The 14,923-nt window shown below is 47.9% G+C and overlaps 1 protein-coding gene across 2 annotated transcripts in view; it reads left to right on the forward strand.

Moving 5' to 3' along the window:
• Positions 1-4,066: 4,066 nt before the first annotated feature.
• Grhl1 (grainyhead like transcription factor 1) overlaps positions 4,067-14,923 on the forward strand; it is a 44,633-nt gene continuing 33,776 nt past the window's right edge. The window contains exons 1-5 of one of the 2 annotated variants that reach the window (XM_005082006.4): positions 4,067-4,246; positions 7,556-7,742; positions 9,429-9,502; positions 12,068-12,458; positions 13,702-13,778. In XM_005082006.4, the coding sequence (XP_005082063.1) occupies positions 4,227-4,246; positions 7,556-7,742; positions 9,429-9,502; positions 12,068-12,458; positions 13,702-13,778 (749 nt within the window). In that variant the 5' untranslated portion in view covers positions 4,067-4,226. Of the gene's footprint in view, positions 4,247-4,346; positions 4,599-7,555; positions 7,743-9,428; positions 9,503-12,067; positions 12,459-13,701; positions 13,779-14,923 lie in introns of those variants that run through there. The other variant, XM_040730732.1, reaches the window with a different exon arrangement.

The raw sequence follows: 14,923 nt of genomic DNA on the forward strand, positions 1-14,923 counted from the left end.
TATTTGAGGTTAGCATGGGGTACATACTGGGACTCTCTAAAAAAATAAACAGCAACAGACACATCCCTCCAAGGATAGTACCAAAGAAACAAAGTAAGATTGCAGCTGGGTACATCGTGACATGTCTGGACACAGCTACTCAGGAGCCCGAGGGAGGAGGATTGTTTGAGTCCAGAAGTTTGAGATCAGTTGGGGCCATATAATCAGATTCTATCTCAGGAAAACAAAGCAGAAATCAACAATACTACCCCATTCTTTTGGCTTGGTTTGATTTTTCAAGACAGAGTTTCTCTGTGTAGCTTTGGAGCCTGTCCTGCAACTCACTCTAGACCAGGCTGGCCTTGAACTTAGAGATCCACTTGCCTCTGCCTCCCAAATGCTGGGATTAAAGATATGCGCCACCACCACCTGCTCCTGTTCCTTTTTTTCTGGCTCTCATTCTTAAATTTAAGAAGCCCCTCCAAAAAGATAAACCCTGTCCATCACTTAAAAATGCTGTTCAAAACAGTAAGATATTTCTCATAGCAATCTCTGACAATGTCTGGTGTTGGCACAGACTTTTGGGAAAATGTCTTAAAGATTCCAGTGCCGGGCGTTAGTGTCGCATGCCTTTAATCGAGGCAGAGACAGGCAGATCTCTGTGAGTTTGAGGCCAGCCTGGTCTACAGAATGAGTTCCAGGATAGCCTCCAAAACAATACAGAGAAATCCTGTCTTGAAAAACCAGGAAAAAAGAAAGAAAGAAAGAAATAGATTCCAGTGCTCTGACACGGAAATTATGGAAAATTTAAGAAATGGTAACTTGTCCCTGCAAGAATCCTATCTGTATGCTTTCATTTACTTAGAAAGATCTGGAAGCATACACATACACACACACACACACACACACACACACACACACAACAGTTACAAGCAGTTCTCGAGAGATGGTGGATAGAGGAGCCAATTTGAATTTTAACTCTTCTGTATTGCTTAGATGTCTTTATTCCCTTCCTTCCTAGTTTCTTTATCTTGAACCATGTGTAATTATTATTATTGGTTTTTTTTTTTTGAGGCAGGGTTTCTTTGTGTAGCTTCGTAGACCAGGCTGGCCTTGAACTCACAGAGATCCACCTGCCTCTGCCTCGAGAGTGCTGGGATCAAAAGCATGTGCCACCACCACCTGGCTTCAAGTAGTTACTATTTTTACAATTAAAAATAGCATTAGAGCATAATGAAGGGCCTTCAAGATGGCTCAGTGGGTATGGGAGCTTGTCACCAAACCTGATGACCTGAGTTCAGTCCCTGGAATCTAATGATGGGAGAAGAGAATCAGCTCCCACAAGTTGCCCTTTCATCTCCACACATGAGCTGTGCCCCTTGAACCCACACATACCCCCATACTAAATAAAGAAGTGTAAAAATTTAAAGCAAAAATAAAGACAATGCTAACAGCTCGCAGATGTGGGCTTGAACTTGAGACTTTATTAGAAATAAATGAAATAATCTTACCTTGAAGTTCACTGATGAGACCCAAGTTCTTCAGTTTTTGTTTTCTTACAGGGTCTTGTGTAGCCCAGCTGGCCTCAGACTCACTATATATACATGGGGATGCTGCCTCACCATCACCCCCAAGACCATACATTTTTACCACTACATCTAGATCTAATACCAGTGGACCTTCCTGTTCGGTTTCTGACTCTATGACTTAACATATCTTCATTGTTCCCGTTTACATGGCAACTACCATGTGTCAGACAGCAGACCCCAATGGACCAATGCTCCTCGGTGCCCTCCATACAAGAGGCCCATCTGTCAGCTCCACAGTAGGACCAACAGAGAATGGTGCCATTCAGTAACCATCTCCAGGACATTTTCCATGTCCATGTCAGTGCTGCGGACCACGCGATGACGGACAGTGTCCCCTCTGGAAAAGATCATATAAGGATCTTGTACACAGTAAACATTGGGACTCTGTTGGAGGCGCTAGGGATCACACAGGAAGGCTCACTGGGCCAAGGCTCAGGAAGTCTGGATAGGGGTGCGGAAATACTCCTGAGTCTGTGAGTGAAGGGAAGTCAGCTGACCTCAGGGTAGCAGCTGACTTGGGGAGGGTGAACTTTATTGGGAGTGACTTGGGGCTTTATGAAGGGACACTCTGGCAAGAGTATGGAGACCTCTCCCTCTCCCCCCCTCCTCCCCTCCCTCCCTGTCTCCCTCTCTCTCTTTTCCTCCAAGCTCAGCCTCTGTCTGTGCTGTCTCCTCTACTGCCTCTTCTCCCTCCAAGCCTTCGGTGTTGGAGGTTCCAGGACCCATGGTCTAGTGCATCCTATTTCCTCCTCCCGGCCTTGGAGGGTCAGGCATTTCAAGGCTTTGAATTCCACCCCTCAGGATGACAATGCCCAGAGGTCAAATTTCGGTTCTGATTTTCCTCTTGGACTCCAGTCTAGTATCCGTCTACGTGACCGTGCACTCAGACAAAAACTGGACTTTAAATTTAACACATCCTAAACAGGACCCCTGCCCACCCCAAACTTTCACATTCTCGGCCTCTCACCATCTCAGGGGATAACAGTCATTCTAGCCAGTTGGTGCTTGGCTGCAAAGTCTCTGTTCAGGCCTAACTCTTTTTTTTTTTTTTTTTTTTGCGGTGGTGATGAAGGTTTCACTTTGGGACTGGCCTGAGACTGGAAAGCCTCCTGCCTCAACTGCTTCAACTTCCTGAGTCCTGGATTGCCGACACACCATCTCTCCATGAAACTCTAACTTGGCTCCCGTTCTCAGGAAATCCTGTTAGCTAACACAACTGCATCTAGAATTCAAACACTTCTCACTGCTCCATCACCCCCAGGCCACGCTTCCGGCTACTATTTTATCTTTCGCTTGTATTTTTGAAATTGCCTTCTACTGGTTCCCCACCATTCAGTGACCAGATTATTTTAAAGCGCGAATGAGGTCTGTCTAAACCCTATCCCAAGCCCTCCACAAGGGTTCCTCATTTAAGACCTTCCAGAAGCCTGCGGGGCTCTGTTGCCGCTGTGCGCAGTAGTCTTTGCTCTCCAGCGCTTAGGTGGACACGCAGATGTCCTCCATCCCATCCACGGCTGTGCCTTCACCTTGGATGCCCACCCACCCCTCACCAGAGACATCTTTAACCACGGGGCTCCATCCTACACTCTTCGCCTGCCTTCAGAACTTGCCACCTCTTGGTACACCAAAGCAATCACTGTCACTCCCAAACTAGGATGCTCTAGGAAGCAGGGGAATTTGTGTGCTCTGGCCTCTGCCCTGTGCTCCCTGTCTAGGACCCTGTCTGAACTGTAGTAGGCCTCGGGCTGAGGCTAAAGAAGCAGACCCTTCGAAAAAGGCGTCGTCAGGGGAAAGAAAGTGCAGGAGGACGAGGGTGAAAACCAACCTGGAGCTGGCCAGAGGGAGCGCACAGGCAGCTAGGAGGTAGGGACGCTGAAGCCCAAATGGAGGTCTGAGCGGGATGAAGAGGTAAGTAGACCTGCTCCCGGGAGACTGGGGGAGCGGTGGGCGCTCTGGAGCTTGGCAAGGGGCTTAGAGTGACCCAATGCCCCTGACACGTAGTAGGCGCCCAATAAATAGGGATCACTGGCCGGGGGGAAATGGGTTATTAAGGGACTATGCACGCTTGCGACTGTCACACAGTGGATACTATGAGATGGACCAGAAGGAAAACTCCAAACCTGTGCCGCAGCAAAGACAGGACGGAACCTTCCCAAGATATTTCCCAGGGAGAGGCCATGGGGCCGGGGAAGTGACCGCGAGCGAAGACTGGAAGGTGAGACGCGCCCACGCGGGTGTGCGCCGAAGCCTCGCGGCGCCGGCGCCACTGCGAGCCGGCGCCACCGGGGCCAGCGGCGCGCAAGCTCCCCAGCGCCTCCGCGCACCTCGTGGCCCCCGCCCTCCCGCCCGGCCCTCGGACCCTGCCCCCACTCCGCCATCCCACCAATCATACGGAGCTCCCCGCCCCCCAGCTCCCGAAGCCCCGCCCCAGACCGGCGCGCCGCCAGCCAATGGGAGGCCGAGCCTAGCGTCCAGTGCGCGCAGCCCGCGCCGAGCCGGCTCAGAGCGAGAAAAGCGAACCTAACCCGTCGGGGCCGCCGCTCCGGACCCACCGCCTGCCGCTGCGCGCCGCCCGCCGCCGCCTCCTCCCCCCGGATCGGGTTTACTGTCCCAACCCGAAAGTCCAGTTCTGCGGCACGGCTGCGGCGAGCTAGCGCGATGACACAGGAGTACGACAAGTGAGTGAGGCACGGGCGCGAGTCCGGCCAGGGCCCGGGGGCTACCGCACCTGCCGCCGCGACGGCGCGGGCTCCGGGGGCCTCGAGGCCCGGCTGGGCTGGGCGGGGCAGGGTAGGGCGAGCGGGGGGCACCCGGGCCCTCTGTCCGCCCGGCGTCCCGGGGCTCCCGGGCCCGGTGCCCATGGCTCGGTGGGGACGGGTGGACCCCGGGCAGCCTGCTGTCACCTGCCGAGCCGCGGGAGCGAGCGATCTGGGGAAAGGTTGAAGTGTCCGCTGCCTGCGCGTCTTCTTCGCTGCGGCCGCTGCGTGAGAACACTGCTGTGGGTGTTCTTGGGCCCTTGCATCACCGATGGTAATTACAGAAGACTATTTCTGCCGTTCGGGAACATCCAGAGGAAGAGAGAATTCTGTCCGAATCGGGATTGCTTTTTGGAGTTTGGGGTGGTGTAAGATGTGATCGGACGTTGGCCAGGACTAGGGGGCACGGATGGTTTTCGATTTTACTCGCAACTTTTTTGTAAATATAAAGGCGCTCTGAAAAACAGAGCCTGTCTATTTCGGCTCAGTATATCTGGAGCAGAGGATTTGGCCTCGTAGTTGCTTGTTAAGGGTGGAGTTTTCTCGTGCCTGTCTTCTGAAGGAGGTTAGCCGTGGGTAGAATCAGCGACAGATTAATCTTGTCTTGTAGAAAATGCAGTTCATTTTAGTGCTCGGCTGTCTTGAAGGTCTGAGGCTCATCTGGAAACACCCATGAACCTTCAGGGCCGGAACAACATCTTGCTAGTCATGAAGAAGTGGGCTGCGATTGTTCTGTTTATTTCTCTGCTTAGTGACGAGGCAAAAGTCCCAGCGCTAACCTCAGCGCCTTAGACATAATTTGGAAATATAAAATGTCTTCAGGAGGATCACAGACATAAAGCCAATGGAAAATATTTACTCTTTGATGCTTGTACCAATGTAGGATGGGGGGGCAGACGGAAAGCTTGCAAAACTAGCATTACGACTGCTGAACGAGCCAACTGCTGTGAGAATCTCTTGGAAGTAGCTATTATGCTATTAATAACAGCTCAGCCGTCCAGGGACTCCACCAGGGTACGGTGCCTCCATTGGACTCAGGGCCCAAAGGTTTGAGGAATGCCTTTTTGTGTATTTTTCCTTCTTTGGTTACAATTTGAGATTTGTGGAGATAAGTCTCTACTTTTAAATTTCAAAATAAAAAGCCCATCTCCAGAGGTAAGCCTGTTTAAGAATCATCTTCACGAGCACAAGTAAAAGACCTGGGCCCTGAGACAGCTCTGCCTTCTGAGGGCAGGAGAAGCTACTGCCTTTCACAGATGTCCTTTTAACTCTTTCTTCCTTCCTTTCTTTCTGTCTGTCTTTCTTCCTTTCTTTCTTCTTCCTAAATCTATATCTGGTTTTGAAGGATTTGGGTGACTGCCAAGCCCTAACCTTTGCTGATTACTTGCAAAGATAATCAGACTTTCTACACTCGCTTTTAGAAAAGGTAGGGTCACCTCCAGGGCATTTACATATTTCATTCTGTGTTGCAATGAGAGCTGAGCCCTGACTTCTGCTTGTCAGGGCAGCCATCATCATTCAGAGAGGTTCCAGACACCTCCATTCTTGTTCCTTCACACACACAAAAGTACTGCTCTGTCTTGCTAAAGTCAATGTTCCATTTTTTCCTTTCTATTGACTTATTAAATAGTACCAGCTGAATAGTTGTTGAGACTGTTTACATTTCCAGTTTTTGGAATCAGCAATGTTTGCCTGAATCATTTAAAATTAAATCTCCTATAAAAGCGTCTCTAAAGTCACCATTGATTTTCCGGATTTTTCCCACAAACTTCACTGTTAACGTGACATAGTCCTTGCCTGATGTGAAAAACTAATAAAGATTTTATTTATCTGGGGGGAAGGGGACACTGGGAACCAACCCCAGGAAGCCCTGGACCCCAAGGAGAGAAGTCATGCTCACCTGAGCTGTGCCAAGTCCTAAAACCTAGTAAAGATTTCCTTTTTACTTCTGTTATTGTATGAGTTTGAGTTTGTGGTCCCCTCCTTCTCTTCTCCCCCTTTTGGCAAGTTCCGTCTCTCCTTGGGTCTTGGAGACTTAACGGGTTCCTTCACCAGCTGAACCATGTCATCTGCTAAGGAAGGTTTTTAATTGCTTGATTTGCTCTGTGTGCCTATGTGTATGTTTGAAAGTCAGAGGACAACTTGGAGGAAGCTGTCCACTCCTTCCACTCTGTAGGTGCCAGGGTTAGAACTTCAAGCCCATTGTGAGTGATTGCCGGTCCCCCCGAGCCATCTTACGGGGGCACATGTGAAGGTTTTTAAATAGATTTGTCCATTATTGTTTTAAAGGCAGATTTTCATCCAGTGACTTCTTTGGTTGTAGGTTGTGTTTATCTCTCAGATAAGCAGTTCACTCCCATGCCAGAAAATTATTCTTGTTTATTGATTTATAGTCCCCTTTGGCTACATTCCAGGGTTTCTTCTAGTAACAGTCGAGTCTCTAACTTTGTCAAATACCCCGAAGGATTAAGTGAAATGTCCCTTTTGCTCTCAGTCCCTCCTTCCTGCCCCCAGTTCTAGGAAGGAGCCTGTTTTAAGTCATGGCATCGGCAGGGAGAAGGGGGAAGTCGTGTGCAGTAGCTGGAGGAGCCCTGGAGCTCCGCGTGGGCTTTGGAAGAGGGCGGTGGCCTGAGAGTGTTTGAAAAGCGTCCATACCTTGCTGTCTCCCTGCGTGCGCTGCTGCAACACATGTGACTAGCCCTGTGTCTCCTTGGGGGTAGTTATGGGTTTTGACAAATCACATCCTCTCAGGTTCTCTGATGGGGTCCTCGGGTCTGCTCTGTCTTCTGAGTGTGTCTTCATTTGACTATTAGGGTCATTGACGCAGCTCACGGGCCATGAGGCAGTTTAAAACATGCCTTTAGAAAAAAGCATTTTGTAAATCAAACCGGAATTTTCTGAATGTTTTTATTTATTCCAAAAATGTCTTTAGGAGGAACATGGACACCATTTCACTTCCTTTATTGAGTTTTCTTCAGGCAGCCCTTGAAGAGATGCTGGTATTTAATTCATTCTAATGCAGGGGATGGAATCCAGTGCCTTGCCCATGGGCAGTTGCCCTGCCACTGAGCTGCCTCCCACCTGTAATTATCTCCTGGCACAGAACTGTGTGTCCTATTTCGTAGGAATGTCAAAGAACTATTTGTTCAGTTTGGGTTTTTGTTTTTGTTTTTGTTTAAGCCGTCTGGCTATGGGAAGTGTGGACTTAACTTTGAATTTCTTCCTCTGTAGCAAAAGGCCAGTGCTGGTTCTTCAGAATGAAGCCCTTTATCCGCAGCGGCGCTCCTACACCAGCGAGGATGAGGCCTGGAAGTCTTTCCTGGAAAACCCTCTCACTGCAGCGACCAAGGCAATGATGAGCATCAACGGAGATGAAGACAGCGCAGCTGCCCTGGGCCTGCTCTACGACTACTACAAGGTGGGCCACGGGCTCGCCCGGCCCGGGCTGCGGGCTCCTTCCGGCCCGGAACGGCATTCTCAGACGCACTTGATTCAGCAGCTATAAAAGAGTCATCTGCTGAATGTCGGGCTGGCCGCCTCTGTAGTGACTATAAATAGTTTAATGAGCGCTCCGGCTTTCAGTGGTTCAAAGCTGAGCATCTACCATCACAGAATCAAAGGGTGGCTTTTAAACAGCTGCTCTGGCCCTGGCTGAAGGAGACCTGCTGTAAAAGAAGATAGTAGCCATGTCTCCCCCAGTTGAAACGTTTTAACAAACTTGGTTCCTGGTGCCATGGAAAGGGTTTGTTGCTGACTGACCTGGGCTCTTTCCTTCCTGGTGATCAGGGCGATTGCCGTTTCTGTATTCCCGCTATTACAAGGCCTTAGGATTGGTTGGGGAAAATGCACACTTCTACAATCCTTGGGTCTCGTACTAAGATCAGAATATGTTTATCTTGCCTGTTTCCAGACAGCTCAATTAGCCTTAACTGTCATGTGTAGGTTTTTGCATCAGTCTGCCTCATGGTTCTTAATGGAGTCTGTTTCACACTAGATGGCCTCTGTGTCACTTTTGATTCTCAGGTCCAGCAACTAGGATGGATTCAGCTAGGTTCCAGCCCCAGTCCAGCTCCTGCCACAGGATCCTCTCTGGTGCTGGGGAGTGGCCCGTGTCTGCTGTCTTCCTTGGCTTGACCAATGACAGATGCTCAGGGGATGGCCATTTGAGTTTCCTGGTTGTGAGCATCAGCTGTTATTACTCAATAACTAGCGATGCTTTAAAAATGTATTGCTATAAATCAAGCAGTACTTTCATGTTATGTGTATGTGTGCTGGGGACCATGGCGGGTGTCTGCACATGAGTGCAGGTGCCTGTAGGGTCCAGAAGAGGGAGCTGGATCCCCTGAAGCTGGGGTTACGGGTGGCTGTGAACTGCTGGAATCCATACTCCTGTGCAAGAGCAATGAAATGAGCCATCTCACGAGCCCTTTGTTGGTTGCTAATGGTGAAATAGGAAAGAATTCATGCACTGCAAATATCTCACATATGTCAACTATGCTTGTACACCTATGTGGACCACGCCTCTCTGGGGGGGGTTAATGTCACAGTGTGTCCATTGTCATTTGTCTGCTCTTTAGCTTTGGGGCAAAGAAAGGAGCTATAAAAGGAATAGAACGGGACTGGAGAGATGGCTCAGTGGGTGGTTAAGGGCACTGGCTGCTCTCCCAGAGGACCCAGGTTCAGTTCCCAGCACCCATATGGTGACTCACAGCTGTCTGTAACTCCAGTTCCAGGGCCTCCAGTGCCCTGGTGGACCTCATGGGAGCCACCATTCACTCATTTGGTGCACGGACACAGATGCAGGATAAACATTCATGCACATAAAATGAAACACATATCTTAAGATTTTTCAAAAAAAGAAGAAAGAAATCCTCACTCTTATGGCAGAGTGAGTTTGTGATGCCACCAGTCTGTCTGGCACTTGCTGGTCACCTCTTGCAGCGGTGACCAGGCTGTCACCTCCTTCCTAGCAGACTGGCACTCAACAGACAATAAAGACATGAGTGAACAGTGAGTCTGCTGAGAAGTACAAGGTTGCTCCTTCAGGCGAAGGCTTCTCCCCTGGAGAAGGACTAAATCCCTTTCATTGGTGTTAACGCTTTAGGTTCCCAGAGAGCGCCGGTCTTCCACAGCAGCAAAGCCAGAGGGGGAGCACCCAGAGCCAGAGCACAGCAAAAGGTAAGAGAGGCAGCCGGTATACACTGGTGTACACGGTGAGGAGGTGGGCAGGTCCGCCAGGTCAACCGGAAGGGCCTGGTGGAAGAGACGGTGAAGTGGCCGTCATCTCAGCGTTAGATTCTGTTGCTGATTTGTCTGCTACTCTGTGAAGTTACTGTTTATTTAGGCAGGGTTCCCTTTCCTAGAAAACATGCATCAAGCTCTTCTCCACAGGGCGTTTTTTAGTAAATCTGAAGTGTTTGTTTATCTAAAGGGGGGTGAGATGGGAAGAATCTAAAAGCCACCCAAGTGTGGTGGCACACGCCTGTGACCCCAGCACCTGGGAGGCAGAAGCAGGAGGCACGGAAGTTCTAGCTAGCCTGGGCTCTTGGGAGATCCTGCTTCAGACAAAGCAAGACTTGGGGTGCAGATCTGTGATGAAACACTTGCCTAGCGTGGGCAGGGTTCTGGGTTCAATCCCTAGATCTGCAAAAAGAAAACAAAACAGCAAAACAAGAAACAAAGACACCAATGACTCTAGAATAGTTGCCTGAGTAAAACTCAATGAGTTAATGTCCAAACTCCTTTTGAAGACATTTTCGGTTAAAACTTTAGTAAATTAGTTACAACCCAACCTTATGGCCTTGAAACATTTTTAAAAGATACATTTTAGATGTATTTATTTTATATGTGTGCATGAACATGTTTGTGCATACCTAAAAACAGCTTTTAAATTGACCCATGTCGGACTGGAGAGATGGCTCAATGAATGGTTAAGAACACTGACTGCTCTTCCAGAGGACCCGAGTTCAGTTCCCAGCACCCATATGGCAGCTTACAACTGTTGTAACTTGGTTTCCAGGGGATCAGACACCCTCACACCAATGCACATAAAATTTTTAAAAAAGAAAAAATTAAATTGACCCATGATGTATTACTAATACAAAGTAAAACACCTGGGCATGGTAGCAGATCCCAGCAATCCTAGGGAGTCTGAAGCAGGAGGTCAAGGCCAGCCTGAGCTATGACAGCCAAATCCCATCTTGCAGGGGAAGGGGACAGAAATTGATTTAAGGGATGAATAGCAGTTCATATTCCACACTTGTGACAATTATTTCTTTACTGTGGCTGCTGCGCTTACAGTTGCAGATAGTTTTTGGAAGTGTACATTTATTCCATGTAATTTGTTTCATAAATATTCTCCAGGTTGCTATTTAAAACGTCATGATTTTGTTTTGGAGACTGGCTTATGTATCGATTTTATTTTTTACTCTTAGCCATGAACCTTTCCAAGCGTGATAAAAGGAGAAATGTTAGGAGTGAGCATGTATTCGTTGCCAGCCTCAACAGCTGTAATGGTGAGGGTGCTCTTCCCTCTTCTTCATGCTAGAATTAGTTCATGTTTTATGTTATACGCTTTTGCTGGAGAGTCTGGAAATAAACTCAAAATGTACTTGCATTTGCAGCCGTGTCCAGTCTTTTGATGTGACACAGCCACAGGAAAAGCCTTTATTTTGAGAATGGGTCTCAGGTTGTCCCGGCTGGCTGCAGCTTCCAACCGGCCTGCCTCAGCTTCCTGCCATTTTCTTTAGGGTCGGTCCTCAGGAGTGAATTTACAGTTCAGAGTTTGAATAGTTTTTCCGAACCTGAGATGTATAAAATCGCCTTTGTTTTGTTCCTTGACGTTTTCAGTTTGTAAGACTTCAGAGAGCTTTAAAAATACATTCATGGCCCGGGGAAGCTGAGTGGTAGAACACTTGCCAAGCACATACAACAGGGCTCAGATTCTGTCCCCAGAAGCAGGAAGAAAGACAAACAAAACACTCCACATTTGGGGCTAGAGTGACAGCTTGTGTCCTTTCCACAGAAAGAACCAGGTGGAAGGTTTGGAAAAGGTAGAAGAGAATGCATCATGGAGTTGATGTCTGACCTCAGCAGGTGCTGTGTACATATCACACACATGCATACTCATGGACTGTACACACATACATACACACCTACACATGCACACAGGTGTGCACATACATATGCACACACAGGTGTACACACACACACACATCCCTCTACATGCACAGAGATGTACACACACAGAGGTGTACATATACACACACCTGTACATGTACACAGAGGTGTGCACACATATGTACACACACAGAGGTGTACACACATGGATACACATACACACCTGTATATGTACACACAGAGAGATGTACAAATGTACACATGTAAACACATATACGCATATATTAAAATGATTTTTAAAACTACACATTCATATTACATAAATATTAAACTCTGGGTCCCTTCAGAGCAGTTGTGCTTTCGCCTTGGATTTTGCTTGACTGATGGCTGTGAAGTCTTCACAGGGAATGGGCCCTTTCTCCATTCCCCGTTTAGCTGACTTCTGTCGAGTGTTCGGCTACTGTGGGGAGCCCAGACCATCAGAGGGATGGCTGGTCTGTACAGAGCATTGCTCAGTATTCATGAAGCCGTGGTCGAGCCCCCAGTACCTGCTCCTCCCAAAGCATCAAAGCCCTGCATCAGCACCAAGGTTGAAAATACAATGTCCTTTCTCCTTTCTTGAAGAAGCAGCATGCCAAATGTGACGGAGCAGCCCCTCATTTCCACTGGAGAGAACAGAGTGCAAGTGCTGAAAAACGTGCCCTTCAACATTGTCCTCCCCCACGGCAACCAGCTGGGTGCTGATAAGAGAGGCCACCTGACAGCTCCTGATACAACAGTCACTGTCTCCATAGCAACCATGCCTACCCACTCCATCAAGACAGAAATCCAGCCGCACGGCTTTGCTGTGGGAATCCCCCAATCAGTGTACCATCCAGAGCCCGCCGAGCGCGTGGTGGTGTTTGACCGCAACCTCAACACCGACCAGTTCAGCTCCAGCACTCAGCCGCCCAATGCTCAGCGGAGGACTCCAGACTCCACCTTCTCGGAGACCTTCAAGGAGGGCGTTCAGGAGGTACAAAAGACAAAAGCATCTTCCTAAGACGGCAGCGTGTTTGTCTAAGGATTGGGTTCCACCTTTTCCTGGTTATGTAAGCTTGAAACTTAGCCCAGAGCAAGTGGATCAGGAATAAAAAGTTTAGTTTTTTTTTTTAAGAGAAAGGCCCATAGGTATAATTTGTAAGCTAAACCTACAAATCCAAAAATTATCATCAAGGGCACATGGGTAATCTTACCAACAGCTGAGTTAACAATTATGGTTTCTACTAAGAGATTTGCCGGGGAGAGAGAGAAAGGAAGCCCTGCATAATCTTCCACTGACCACAACTGAGTTCCTACAGTGTTTCTTCACCTTTTGTCCTAGACCCTAGCGAGCTCCCGAGCTGGCCTAGCGTGGCAGCTGTCATGTCGTCACTGGGTGCTGCTTGTTTTGTGGTGTGATACAGAATTGGAGGTGGTCATCGGGGCGTTCTATGATTCCGGGGAGTGGGAAGACAGGCACTAGGGGGTTAGAGGTGGTCTTACTGCCCCTGCAGGGTCTTCTCGGTGTAGGAACTGACACTGTCCAGGAAAGGGGAGCAGACTTGTTCAGCCCTGCTGCAAACTTGACTCCTGCCCTTTTATTTTCACTGCAGATTCAAAACTCTGAACATGGAACATGTGATGTGTGGGAAAGATAAGGGAAGGGAACTAGTGGATCTTAGGCACTGTGTGTGTGTGTTTGTGTGTGTGTGTAGTGTGGTTATTCACATGAGTGCTTTATAGAATTAGATATTTACTTTTTATTATTTATTTATTGGGTTGTTTTTTGTTTTCTTGTTTTTTGGTTTTTTGAGACAGGGTTTTTCTGTATTGCTTTGGAGCTTGTCCTGGAACTGGCTCATGTAGACCAGGCTGGTCTCGAACTCACAGAGATCCACCTGCCTCTGCCACCACCGCCTGCCTTATTTATTGTTTTTACAAAACAGGGTTTCTCTGTGTAGTCCTGGCTGTTCTGGAACTACCCTCTGTAGACCAGACTGGCCTTGAACTCAGAGATCTGCCTGCTTCTGCCTCTCGAATGCTAGGATTAAAGGTTCGAGACATCACCTCCAGGCTGATATTTACCTTTTATAACTTTTCTTAAAATTTTTTTATAGATCTAAAATTGTTAGAGTTGTGGGTTATTGTATGCCACACACTGCGTCCATATCAGACCTTGGTCCTTGGTAACCATGGTGACAGTTACATGGTCGTGGCTCACTGCATTGCTGTTTCAGGTCTTCTTTCCCTCGGACCTGAGCCTTCGGATGCCGGGCATGAATTCAGAGGACTATGTGTTTGACAGTGTTTCTGGGTAATAGTTGTCTTTTCATTTGACTCTTGGATCCTCAGTCTCTGTGGTCACTTCTCTTTTTGGTGCATTGGTCCTGACAGACCTGAGGTGGCTTTGGTGTGCTTTCGCCTTCCTGTGACTCTGCCAGCTGTGGCCTCACCTTGGGTAGGGAGCTTTTCCTGTGGTGATCTGATGCAGGACTCTGGTTTTCGGCTTCCTTGGCTCCTGGTGGTGGTGTTTTTCCTTCCCTGGCTCCTGTCTGTGGGATGGGATCTGAAGGAAAGGGATGGGGATTAACGTAGATCACCAGGGCCATCTGTCCCCAAAAGTGTGCAGATAGCAGATAGTCTGTGGGTAAATTAAGTGGACAAAGGACTTTATTATCCTTGTTAATGGTAAGATAAACAAATGTAACCTTTTTTCTTAACCTGGCAACTTGTTTTTAGCTTAACAAAATTGTGACCTACTCTGGAAGTAGTATTTTCTAGGTTCATGAGGCGTATATAAACATCTCAAGATTGTTTTTAAAGTTTAAGATTTCATTTTTTATTTTATGTGCCTAACTGCATCATATTTTGTAGTTTTTAAAAAAAGGTCCAGTGAGATGGGTCAGTGGGTAAAGGCGCTTGCCACCAAGCCTGATGATCCTAGTTCAATCCCTGGAGGCCACAAAGTAGAGGCAGGGACCCTCCTACAAGTAGTCCTCTGACCACCACACACATACTAAATAAATAAATAGATTGATAGGTAAATAAATATATCAGTAAATATAAAGCCCTTGGTTTTCTGGATTTGTGGGATTTAGACTTCCTTTCATAAGTATGTCCCAAGGCTCAAAGATCATAAACTCACAAACATTATGGTCTATTTGGCATAGAACTGGCAAGCTTTCTCTGTGACATGTCAGATAGCAAATATTTTAGGTTCTGTGGGCTAGATAGTCTCTCTAGTGTTGTGACTAGCCAGCTTTGCTGTCGTAATGAAAAGGAGGTCAGCAGATAAGCCATAAATGAGTGGCAAGGCTATGCTCTAATAAAACTTTATTTAAAAGCATAGGTGTAATTAATTGGCTGACTTCCAGTCTAGGAAAGTTCTGAGTGGCTGTGTAAAGTAATAGAAGACATGGGCAATCATGGAGAACCTGCCTTGAGACAAATTGCAGGGGG

This window comes from Mesocricetus auratus, unplaced genomic scaffold (assembly GCF_017639785.1).
Source record: "Mesocricetus auratus isolate SY011 unplaced genomic scaffold, BCM_Maur_2.0 Super-Scaffold_100024, whole genome shotgun sequence".
NCBI classification, from domain to species: Eukaryota; Metazoa; Chordata; class Mammalia; order Rodentia; family Cricetidae; genus Mesocricetus; species Mesocricetus auratus.